The 13,064-nt window shown below is 42.0% G+C and overlaps 1 protein-coding gene across 1 annotated transcript in view; it reads right to left on the reverse strand.

The window, feature by feature from the left end:
- The window catches only part of itga9 (integrin, alpha 9), a 153,042-nt gene that overhangs the window by 41,782 nt on the left and 98,196 nt on the right, over positions 1–13,064 (reverse strand). The window contains 3 exon segments of the mRNA XM_034184922.1: positions 2,504–2,651; positions 2,963–3,039; positions 8,056–8,208. Coding sequence (XP_034040813.1) covers positions 2,504–2,651; positions 2,963–3,039; positions 8,056–8,208 — 378 coding nt within the window.

Here is a 13,064-nt window from a genome sequence, read left to right on the forward strand (position 1 = left end):
AAGTTGTATTTTTAGCAGCATTGACTTGTTTACAACACTGTTTCTTGTTTGTCACATTCGGAATTTTCTGGGACTGCATTTGCCCAGATTTGAACCAAAATAGTTGCCTCTCGGGACTAGTGTCTACACATAAGTATCAATGGACCATATGCTAATTTACTAAATTGTGAAAGTTAGAAAAGGAAATCAGAAAATCTATCTGGGACCTCAGAAAGCCCATCTGCAATTATTGCTTGATCTCCAAAATCAGTCTATGCAGCGAAATTATGTTCAGTATGAGTGTTGTCATTAGTGCCACTTCGAAAATTAAATCATGATAAGTAATTTATCCTAAACTTATGATCTGTTGTTTTTTAAAACTTATGCAAAAACAAATCTTGAGAAAAAAAAATACAGTATGAGCCTGTTCTTTCATATTTATGAATACATTTAACCACATTGCAGTTGTTTTTTTTAATGAAAACTCAACCTATCATTCTTTTTGAGTTCTACACATGTGGTGATACCTTATTTACACCAGGTAAGGTAAGTCCCTTCGGCTGCTCCCTTGTTTGCACTCGGGATCGCCACAGCAAATCCAAGGTGGATCTGCATGTTGAATTGGCACAAATTTTACGCCGGATGCCCTTCCTGACGCAACGCCACATTACATGGAGAAATGTGGCAGAGGTGGGATTTGAACTCGAAACCTTCTGCACTGGAACCAAGTGCATTAACCACTTGGCCACCACCCCTGCACATCAGATGTTAATAAAATCAATGCTGGCTATTCTTAGAATAAAGTACTTATATCCACAGTTTCAAATTGTAAAAGTCAAATGGTGTCCACTTTATGGTCTTCTGAAAACATTAAAATTACTGTTCTGGATGCGCAGAATGCATCTGAGCTTATCTAGAAACCGTTGGCTTCTGGGGGCCTAAAGCGGCCCCCAGACCCCCGGCCTATGGGCTTCGGCCCTGTGGGCCTCACACTTTGTCTCCCTCCAGTTTCTACTTCTAAACTGCACCCTTGGTCAGATGTACAGACACAAGACTGAAAACAATACCTCCATGTACGGGTGTAAAAATGGAGCAAACAGAGTGTGATGCTGCTGCACAGAGGCTGTGTTTTTATATCTGGTTTCATATTGTGCTCAGATTTTTACCTGGATTCCTGGAAATTTATGAATTGGGCAGTTTTTCTTTGGTTGAACTGGATGTGTTTTGAAGGAAAATTGTGAGTCTAATCAGTGTGCATTCATTTATGGGAATAACAGATAAATGTTTCAATTTGTTCTCATACATACACACTTCTCGCGATGTGATGTGTGTGCTGTGCTCTTATTGAAATGTTGGAGCTGTCATTCAGTAGTTGGACAGGCGTGTGACAGGTCGGCCAGCAGAGTCGCGGTCTGAGGCGGGACAGCTGTTGATGATCCTCCTCTTCCTCACCTTCAGCCACTTACACAGCTCAAGCACGGCTGTTCTCAGGCCTGGCTTTTGTACACTTCATTGTTTAGACTGCTTTCCTGACATTTCATTAGTCTTTTAAAAGAAACTAATCTTTTAAAACAACGTAAATCCCAGGAGATGTATAACAATGTTCAGCTGATATTTTTAAGACTGCTTGACACCTGAGACTTTGTGTCTGTGTCCTTTAACAAAATATCTCAAAAACTAATTAGGAAATTTTAACCAAATTTTGCACATTAGTTAAGTCCCACCCAAGGATGAAACCATTAATGTTTCAGAATTAGGGGTTAAAGGTCAAAGTCACAGTGCAAGGTAAAATAAAACAAATGCCCAATGCAAAGAGACAGAGGAACATTTTGTGTCAGGCTCATGACTCAGAGGCAATAGATCTGCGGTTACTATTGGACATGAATCAGTAAGTGGCCCTTAAAAATATAACATTACATTTCACCTTGAATGGCCCTGAAGGTCACTTCAAGCTTGATTGCTATGGTGGTTAAATGATAGAAGATACTGCCACAGTTACTACCATACTTGAATAGGAAGTCATATATGGGCTTTCAAAATACACCATTGCATTTGTCCTTCACTTGCCTTGAAGGTCACAATCAAGGTTGCTCAACCTTTGATTGTTTATAGTGGCTAAACATTGCCAGATAGGCACATAGCTGTGATTTGAGTTGGGTATAAAGTTATATATGGAATTTCAAGCTATATCATTGGATTTGACATTGACTGACTTTCAAGGTCACAATCAAGGTTGCTCAATGTTTGATTGTTTACGATGGATAAACAGTGCCAGATAAGGCCATAGTTACTATGAGAGATGGATAGAAAGTCATATTATGGACTTAAAATATGCAACTTCCCCACTGACAGAGTGTCCAACAGCAGCGGACTTTGCACTATAGTGTCGGTATCTAGTTTATGTAAAGCATTGCATCATTTAAAAGGTTTGTTTGTAATTCTTGTGCTGTGAAGCAATAATAAAAGTGCTGTCACAAATACACATATGCGCCGAATGAAATAAACAGCCACGAGAGATACAGACCTTCTGCCAGAAGTTGATGTAGAATGCTTCTCTGGAGAAGTTGAAGTAGATGTTTGTGTCGTAAGCATCATCTCCGGCATTAGAGATGGTCAGATTCAATGAAATGTTCTTCACCCCTCCAAGGGCTAAGTGTGGCTTACTGTACAAACTGAGCGAAAAAGAAAGGAAATTACATGTCAACAAATTCATCAAATCAGCACGACGTCTTGTTAATTTCAAATTCTACCTGTGAACGATGACTACTGCTTATCAAATGTAAACTAGGCTAAGTACATACAAAAAGGGAGTGAACTCCCTAAGTATGGAATAACATGTGGACTTCCTCCAAGCATATGTCATGGCTCCTCTCCTCCACACCCACATGGCGTCATTTGTATGACGTCTGCCCCCTCAGAGCTGTAAGCAATGGCAGAGACAAAGACCTAAAACTCAACTGATGTGTCAAGTAAGAGGTTTTACCCAGAAAGCAAGACTTTCCCATGGAGCCGCAGATCTGCAGCGCAGTCGTCCGACAAGCAGTTCTTCTCAAACCACGTCTGTGAAAGGAGAAATCGCACACAGACAGTTCAAATGGCTTCATGCTGTCCAAAGTCGGCGCACGCTGACTCATTACTCAGACTAGGGGGCAGTGTTGTGTTGTTGTTGGAACAGCTGCCAGCATACCGTCCCGTTTTTTTTTTTTTAAATCCAGGAAGGCCAGATTCTTTACGATGTCTGATCCCCCTTTTAATCAGTCAGAGAGCAGTGTTTGTTTTGAGGCTAAAACATGAAAGAAACTTAAGATGAGCAGAGACGTCGCGTGTAATGTAGAAGAATTACAGATGAATGACTCTGGAAGTGCTGAAGGATGTTAATCCTTTTGGTTTTTGGAGGAGTGCAGACAGCCGGGAAATGCATGCAGAGCAGGTTAGAGTTGGCTGCAAAGAAAATAAATCAAAAAGTCTTTTGGATTCAACTCAAGAAAAGCTAACAGCCAATACCAAGGTGGGAACTACAGTAACACTGAGTCACTCTAACATGAGAGGAGCAATTACCTTCATCATGACTGTGGTTAAAGGCCAGACACGACTTTCATTATCATAAGAAAGCTCAATTAAAGGACAACTCCCATATTTTTTTGAGGTTCTATTTTTCACTCAGGACAAATACGATTTGAATCGGGGTAGTATTAATTTAGAAGGCAAGCATCATCATGAGCTAACCATCATTTAGCTAACCAGTTACATAATGTGATTGAATGGGGTAAGCCAAAAATGCTCACAGTAAACCACTTCTTGTCACCACAGAACAGGCAAAAATATGTCTGATAGCATGAAGAGATAAATGGTAAATGGACTGCATTTATATAGCGCTTTTCCATCTGCATCAGACGCTCAAAGCACTTTACAATTATGCCTCACATTCACCCTGATGTCAGGGTGCTGCCATACAAGGCGCTCACTACACACAGGGAGCAATAGGGGATTAAAGGCCTTGCCCAAGGGCCCTTAGTGATTTTCCAGTCAGGTGGGGATTTGAACCCATGATCTTCTGGACTCAAGCCCAACACCTTAACCACTAGACCATCACCTCCCATGCATGGATGTGATGGTCTAGTGGGGATCTATAGGGATCTATAGATCCCTACAAAAAAAAAAAGAGTACACAGTTAGCTGTTTCCCTTAGCCCCCTAGACATCTGGGGGCGCTGCTGATCACAGGGTCATTACAAGTTGATTGCTTATGACCACTGGTGGGCACAGTTCCCCTAACCGCTAATTAGCAGAGCTAACATTTTCATTAGTGGATTAGCTTTTCAGCTAACTTTGAAAGCCATCAGTGGACCAGTTAGCTTCCACTAAATTTAGTTTCATGCATTTGTTTTGTGTTTGTGAACGCAATATGGGTGAGCTGTACCTCCGTTAACAGTTTAGGGAGGTGGTGGCATAATGGTTTGCACATTGGACTGGGACGCCAGCGATCCGGGTTTGCTTCCCGATTGCAGCCACACTCCCAACTGGCACTCTCAACAACAGTGCTGGGGAGGAGTGATTGACACGTGCTGTGGGTCCTTCTGGAAACAAGCTTTGCGCTTTCATTGGCTACCCATGTTAAATATGATCCTCTTCTTCTTCTTCTGCTATAAATACGAGGTCTGTCCAAAAAGTATCGGACCTTTTTATTTTTTGCAAAAACCATATGGATTTGAATCACGTGTGATTGCATCAGCCAAGCTTGAACCTTCATGCGCATGTGTGTGTTTTTTCATGCCTGTCGGTTGCGTCATTCGCCTGTGATGAGGCTTTGAGTGAGCAGTGGTCCACCCCTCTCGTCGGATTTTTATTGCGAATAAATGTCTGAATGATTTGGAGCTTTGCTGCATCAATTTTTTTCCAGAAACTGTGAGAGACCTCCAGGTGGACACCGTTCGGAAAATTAATATGGCTTTCAGGGATGATTTTGTGGGGATTACACAGATTAAGGAGTGTTACTGCCGCTTTAAGGATGGCCCACAACTGCTGAGAGCGCGCCGCGCTCCCAGCGCCGATCGATAGGCTCAAACCCCGCTGAAACAACCAGATCATTTCCAACGTGAAGGCTTTGTTGATCTGGGACGTTGTCTGACTTCCACAAAAAAGGAAAAAGGCGTGGACATCAGCACTTTTTCGGCACATTCCACTGTTAAAGGAGTTTTTTTCATGGAAAGAAAAGCAGACGGATGCGCCATCGTGCCGTTCATGGCGCGGGACAAAACCACCTTCGTGTTGGCCTCACAGGATGGCTTTCAGATGGCTTTCAGACGGCTATCGGTGGGTTTTCAGTTGTGTGACTAACCGAGAAATTGTGGATGAGCCTGCCTGGACATGCCAGAACATGTCCTGTGAGGCTTCATCACAGCGTTGCTTTGCGCCATGCGGCTCCACCGCGATGCGCGGAATTCCTCCGCTCCTCTTTCCATGACAAAAACTCCTGTAACAGTGGAATGTGCCGTTCATTTCCAAACTGGACGCTGTGTTTTATCCGGGACGTCCTCTGACTAGCACAGGAATTGCGGAAGACGTGGACATCAGCACTTTTTCGTCACATTGAGACAGACGTGCGGAGGAATTCCGCGAGTCGCGGTGGAGCCGCATGGCGCAAAGCAACGCCGTGATGAAGCCTCACAGGACATGTTCTGGTTCTCTCAGAAGTTGTGGGTCGTCCTTAAAGCGGCAGTAACACTCCTTATTCTGTGTAATCGCCACAAAATCGTCCCTGAAAGCCACATTAATTTTCTGAACGGTGTCCACCTGGAGGTCTCTCACAGTTTCTGGAAAAAAATTGATGCAGCAAAGCTCCAAATCATTCAGACATTTATTTGCAATAAAAATCCGACGAGAGGGGTGGACCACTGCTCACACAAAGCCTGCTCACAGGCGAATGACGCAACCGACAGGCGTAAAAAAAACTCACGCATGCGCACGAAGGTTCAAGCTTGGCTGATGCAATCACACGTGATTCAAATCCATATAGTTTTTGCAAAAAATAAAAAGGTCCGATACTTTTTGGACAGACCTCGTATATAATATAGAGATAAACTGTGACTTCTAATACTGCGATTTACTGCTTTTGATAAAGATGATGACAGTGTTTGAGGTTTTATTTTGTATTTTTTTTTTGTGCATTTATTTCGTGATTGTGATCGTCAATCCCTGCGGCACTTAAACTCAAAACTGGCTTATCAGTAGCTGACAGTATAATCCGATGTGGCCGCGACCGAGTCAATACTAAAGCAGTTACCAGTAACTTCTGCCAATTTTTGTAGTGGTTTATCAGTTTACCATTATAAAAGTTAACTTTTCAGTTAGAGTTTTTATGATTATCAAAACTAACTTTTCGGTTAGCTGTGCCCACCACTGCTTAGGACAGGCTGGTTCTGTAAGACAGAGCTCCTCTGATGGTGGATGCATTCTAAATCAGTACTTCACCAGTTTAAATCATTTCTGTCACAAGTGAAAACATGAACCTCAAACAAATAAAAATAGAGTCAGAGAAAATACTAGAGTTCCCCTTTAAGTCGTGAAACTGACCAGCTGGTGTAATATCACAGTCATTCTCTAACTCCCAACTGCAAGATGAAAAGAAAATAAACTGAAGTACTTCTGAACTGCTGTGCTTCTTAATCAAAGTGGCGTCCTATAAAGTTTCTAATGACTACGAATGAAGTTAGACATGAACATTTTGTTGGAGAAAGTGACTCATCTTTTTCTCATCTCATCAGTTAGGATGAATGTAAACACAGGAATGGCTCATCTTCATTTTTTTTTCTTACAACATTATTATCTGGTTAATTTTAGGTCCAGAATATTGTATTTATTTATTTGGTTATTTGTTGTACTCAGTGGTAAGAACTTTACTCATTTTCAGACAGACACTGCTAGCAGTCAGACAGCCTTCAAGAATATTTTATGAAAAGTTATTGAAAGTTAAAGATCCACTCCACTCCACGTCTGTGGAGATTTTCAGTCATCCAGGTAATAGTATCCAATCAGGTTGAGTCAGGTCAGCTGGACTTGTCTAGTTCCTTGAAGACGTTTTGCTTCAACTTCAACTCATTATCTGAGGCCATCAAATATGGCCATCGGGTATTGTGAAAGCTTTGCGGCCGCCTGTCTGTCTGTCCGTCCGTCTGTCTGTGCTCAGCATAAGTCCAGTCTTATTACTGCCAGAGTCTTCAAATTTACAGGGAACATTATTGGGAAACAAACCTTGGCTAACCTTGACCTATTTTAAGAGGTTAAAATATCACATTCTGTTTAAATCCATTAGGTTTTGTTTTTGAGCGGCGGGCATGACAGCCAGTGACGTCAGTGGCTGGTCTCTCCAAAATCACTTTATTTTGTCTGTTTATATTAGGGCTGCAACAAATGATTATTTGGATCATCGATGAATCTGATGGGGTTTCAGGGCCGTATATAGGAATGTGAAAGGGGGGGTTCAAATCCTTGAGTTGGGGGTCCAGTGGGCCGCAGGGCCCTTGGTGGGGTCGAGGGGCAACGCCCTCGTGGGGGGCTCAGAAGCAGAAGCTTTTTGAGGATTTCGAGGGGTAAAAAGCTACATAAATTTCATTTGAAACCCAAAATGTATAATTTTAGGAAATACATTTTTTTTAATATACAGTAGTCCTTGCTTGGGATTGGATCAGTTGCTATAAGAACCACCCAGGAAAAAACAAGATAACATTAATGCAAACTTTATACCTGCCTGTCGGTTGCGAATGATGCATATCATATTATTACAGATTTGCATTAGGGTATACATCGCCTCTTTGATGCCTTTCTTTGCTCTTGTACCTTTTTCACAATCTTCTCCTGCAGGGGACAGTTCATGAAATCTGAGTTTCACTGCATCACAAATTGAACAGGCCATTCATAGCGAGTGCAGGTGAGACTTGAGTACTGGTTCATTTGAAGCAGAACTTTTCAGAGGGTGCTTCAGAAGATAAATATTCAGGACCTTTTTTTAATCAGACTTATGGAAATAAAAAACTTTGTATGACAAAATTACTTGTAGAAGATTATTCGAGGAATTTACCTCATTCCTCACTGCAATTTTGTTTCCTTTCCTCCATCGCAGCACTGGCGAGAGCGCAGGCAGGTCTCGATCGTGGTGTCCACTTAGCACGTGCTTCCCCAGGCTGTAGGCCACCTCGAATGTAATGGCCGCAAACACGTCCTTCACATCCTTCTGTCGTAAACACAAACAATAAGGACACTGAAAAGAATTCATTTCAAACCCAGAAATAAAACATTTACACAATTAACCCTGGTGTCATCAGTGTCACACATTGGCCTCTGTAATTATAGGAATTTAACATTTTTTTCCGCCTGGCACAATGACTGCTACAGACTGACTACTGGCGCATTACACAGTCTGGGTTGAATCTATTTGGCTTCTTACAAAGAGCCTCTTACTTCAAGCTTCCTGTCAATACAATTGTAATGTTCGGATACACATTAAAATAGTCACTTAAAAACAGGGCCATCAGTAAAAGCCCTCTGTGAAATGAGGAAAAAAGGTCAGGGTTTCTTTTCAACCTTCCCGGCCATGCCCCGGGGACTTTGTTTTGCTTACTACTCAGTCTAAAAACCACAAAAATGCTGACAGAATAAAAACAGCTGAATGTGATCAAAACCCATATCTCCATTAGATAATGGTGCTGAAGGACGTAGGCATCTCATACTGCTTTGTATCTCTTCCAAAGGTGGCTCCAGAGGTGTTTGAATGGGTGGGGTTAGGCACGTGTGTATGGGGGGTTGTTTACATGATAATTCACAATTATAATATACAATAGACAGAACTAACAAATAACAGTAAATGATTAAAAGTTAAACCCATCGCTAATATTCAATAGTAAGTTAATCCCTAGCAGTTAGTGTGCTTCTTTCCAAAGCAGAGGGTGCCTGGTTCAAGCCCACCTGTGCCCATTCTTCATGTAATACGGAGCTGTATCAGTAACGGTATCTGGCATAAATCTTGTGCCAAATCAACATATCAACCCAAAGTGATAACGAGAGAAGCCAAAAGTTTAAAACCCTTCTAATAGGACACAAATGAAATTTAAAACAAGTTGGGAAAACCTACAGACAGAACAGTTCCAATTCCACTGCCAACAACAAATGAGACAATCATAATCGAGGCTCCTCTACTTTAGCAGTGGCTATCCTCCTTCATACATTCTAAATGCCATACTGTCATCTTCCTGTGTCTCAGTTTCACCTGGGTTTAGTTCCTGATGAGATGGGTTCAACAAGGAAACAATCCATTTATCATCGTGCTAGCATACCAAAGCAAACACAACATAAAAAATACATCTCGCATTACATGAGAGGAATGAGCTTAATCAGTTGTTTTCTGTGGAATCCATAAATAATTTCAAGGATGTAAAGGATCAAATCAGTGAGAGAAGTGAGAGAATGGTGATGATGGTGAGAAACTGAGACTGAAACAAAAAACGGTACGGGTATGACAACTGAAATTTTCATTGGGAGGCTTTGGCCCCATCAAGCCCTACCTCAGAACCACCTAAGTTCTCTTCATTTATAGTTTACTGATTGTAGATGTCTTGATGTGTCTGGTTTGGACATCAAAGCGAAAGTACAAAGTTGCAATCTGTGGCTGTTTGCCCAAATGATCTCTGCCAACACTGAACCAAACCCACAATGTAAACACCTGCACATCCCTGCGGTTTCCCGTGGTCAGGTCAGCCACTCTTTCTTTTGCACTTTCTGTCTTTTGTTCATTATCAGAACATTTTCCATTGTCCACCCGTCCTTCCCCTGCACTCAGGCAAGCGTAGCCTCAGTATGGGCTTTGAACATATTCGACATCACAGTGCAGAACCAACACCATTTAGCAGCTGTGAGACTTATAGCAGAAAAACAACCTTTTTCTTCTGCAAGATCACACAAGATTTGGGGCTCTTCTGGGAAACAGTACAGCCAGCACAGCAAAAATAACCCAAAACTCTGAAATTAAGCTGCAAGAAATATTTTGTTTCGATCTCTGATGTTGAAACATTAAGTGGTCCCTTCCCAATATAAGGTCTGAATGCTACACACAACAGAGGTCACAAAAGATCCAGCTCACATCCATGGACTGCAGCACATGCCTCACCGGTCTTACAGAGGTCATGTTGTTCTAACAATATGTCTGTTCAGCCGGCAGTTAACTCTAACAGTGCTGTAGTCACGAAAGGGACAAGTGGTGGTATACCAAGCAAATGACTGGCCCTCAGTCTCAGTAGTCATTAAAGCAAAATGTTTCAAATGGCTCCTGTCCACTGGCCTTTGAATGGACTGACCCCATGGGAACTGACCCCGGGGTCTGAGCGTTGCACTCCCACCGCTCATCTCACATTTTCATGAGCCACACGAGAAACGGGCGACATGAAAGGCCTGGCACTGTGGTGTTTCTGCAGAACCTCACGCATTAAAAGTGACTTTTAAGCCAGTTAAACCAGTGGGAAAAGAACGGAATGCCACATCTTTTCAAACAGACCATTTATTATTGTGCTCCTCCACTGCTCAATGCTGAAATGAGGGTTGGGTTGTGGAAAATAGCAGTTTAGGTGCCTTTTTTGGCGAGGAAAGGATTCCTAACCTTAACTTTGCGGATGATGCTGTGATCTTTGCTGAATCAATGGATACTCTAACTGCAGCAGTTGAGAACCTGAGTGAGGAATCAAAGTATCTGGGTTTGCAGTTCTCCAGGATTAAGACTACAGTAAGATCCAGACATTCAATGACTTCCTGAACTTGGCCATCAAAAGTGTATCTGTATGAAGTGAAAGCGTTGAACTAAAAGGCATTCACTTATCTCGGCAGTGACATTCATGTCTCTGGGTCCTGCTCCTAAGTGTCTTGCTGTATAGATGCAAGTTCTTGTAAAGACTGGATGTCTTTGATACCAGGTCTTTTCGGAGGATCCTTGGGTATCGCTGTAATGACTCTGTGTCAAACGAGTTGTTACTGAGGGAAATTTAGCTAAGGAAAACACTGCATTGTGAGGGTGCTCCAGTTACAACATTTTGGCCATGTGGCGCGTATTTCTGTGCGAGATCCAGCACACAGGTACGTCAGTGTTTACACTACCAGTGGCTGAAGAAGGCCATGGGTGACACCCACATTTTACCTGGCTGTCGCAGATAGGTTACTTTTGAAAGGTGGGGATGGATTGGTTGTCTGCCTGCATAGCTGCCATTCAGGATCCAGGACACGTCTGTGCTGTAGTAGATGTAGTGAAGTGCAGCACCAGTGCATGCTCCCAGACTTGGCTTGACTTGATTTAGTACTGGGCAGATTATGGTTGGGTGGAGACCAAATTACGACAGTACTACGAAGTAGCGATCCACACTAAATTAGTCTGTGCTAAATTTCAGTACCGGGTTTAGAGGAAGAAACACAGCGAGACCCATTCGTTTTTGTACTCTGTCTGTAGTGCCATCAGCACTGAGGATGCAGTATTTCCAGAACTGCTGTTAAATTCCAAGCATGGCAAAATAACTGTCACTGCATCGGAATCAGACTTGCAGGTCAACATCAGTACAATGTTTGAGACAAGAATTAGCCAAGCCTGACTGTGTCAACTCGCTAGCAGTGAGATGCTACAAAGTACTGGCAGCCGCGACATAACATTATCATTGGTAATAAAAATGAAAGCTGGCCAAAGAAAAAAGTTCACAAAGGATTTTGAGTTAGGATAAAATTAAGATTAAGATTAAATGGTGTCTCATTTAAGTGTTGTTTGTTTTCAAAGCTGTGACTCCAAACTTCGCTAAAAGCTTCACTGTTTTTAGATGTTGCCACAGTAGCTCACTGTCATCCAATGAACTGGTCAAACAATTTGTTGCACAATATTCTTTTTTTGGCTCCTCGGGTAAATAATGTTCTAGCCATTACTGACTAGATCAGTGGTTCTCAATCTGATCCTCAAGTACTACCTAACTTACACATTTTCTATCTTAGGTTAGGTGGTCCTTGAGGATGGGTTTGAGAACCACTGGACTAGATATATAGACCAACTCCAAATCAACTAATACTTACTGTAGTTAACTGCTATAATTTTTTCTTTATTTATTGTGTCTAGATCACGTAATTTTATTGTATCATAAAAGACAAAATTTATTATTATAAAGTTATTATTTCATTGCAAGTACTGAAACAAGTACCATTGGGTACTGGTACTAAATTCCAGGTACTGTACCAGTATTGGAACAAACATGGAATGTACCTAACCCCAGTGCAAATACTGGTACTGAATTCCAGGTATTGTACCAGAATTGGTACAAACATGGAAGGTACCCAACCCCAGTGCAAATACTGGAATGCTAGTACTGAATTCCAGCTATTATACTGGTACAAACATGCAAGGTCCCCAATAGCAGGGCAAATACTGGAATGCTACTACTGAATTCAAGGTATCGTACCGGTATTGGTACAAACATGGAAGGTACCCAACCCCAGTGCAAATACTGGAATGCTAGTACTGAATTCCAGGTATCGTACCGGTATTGGTACAAACATGCAAGGTACCCAACCCCAGTGCAAATACTGGAATGCTAGTACTGAATTCCAGGTATTATATTCGTACAAACATGCAAGGTCCCCAACCCCAGTGCAAATACTGGAATGCTAGTACTGAATTCCAGCTATTATATTGGTACAAACATGCAAGGTCCCCAACCGCAGGGCAAATACTGGAATGCTACTACTGAATTCAAGGTATCGTACCGGTATTGGTACAAACATGGAAGGTACCCAACCCCAGTGCAAATACTGGAATGCTAGTACTGAATTCCAGGTATCGTACCGGTATTGGTACAAACATGCAAGGTACCCAACCCCAGTGCAAATACTGGAATGCTAGTACTGAATTCCAGCTATTATATTGGTACAAACATGCAAGGTCCCCAACCGCAGTGCAAATACTGGAATGCTAGTACTGAATTCAAGGTATCATACTGGTATTGGTACAAACATGGAAGGTACCCAACCCCAGTGCAAATACTGGAATGCTAGTACTGAATTCCAGGTATCGTACCG

Source organism: Thalassophryne amazonica, chromosome 13 (genome assembly GCF_902500255.1).
Source record: "Thalassophryne amazonica chromosome 13, fThaAma1.1, whole genome shotgun sequence".
NCBI lineage: Eukaryota > Metazoa > Chordata > Actinopteri > Batrachoidiformes > Batrachoididae > Thalassophryne > Thalassophryne amazonica.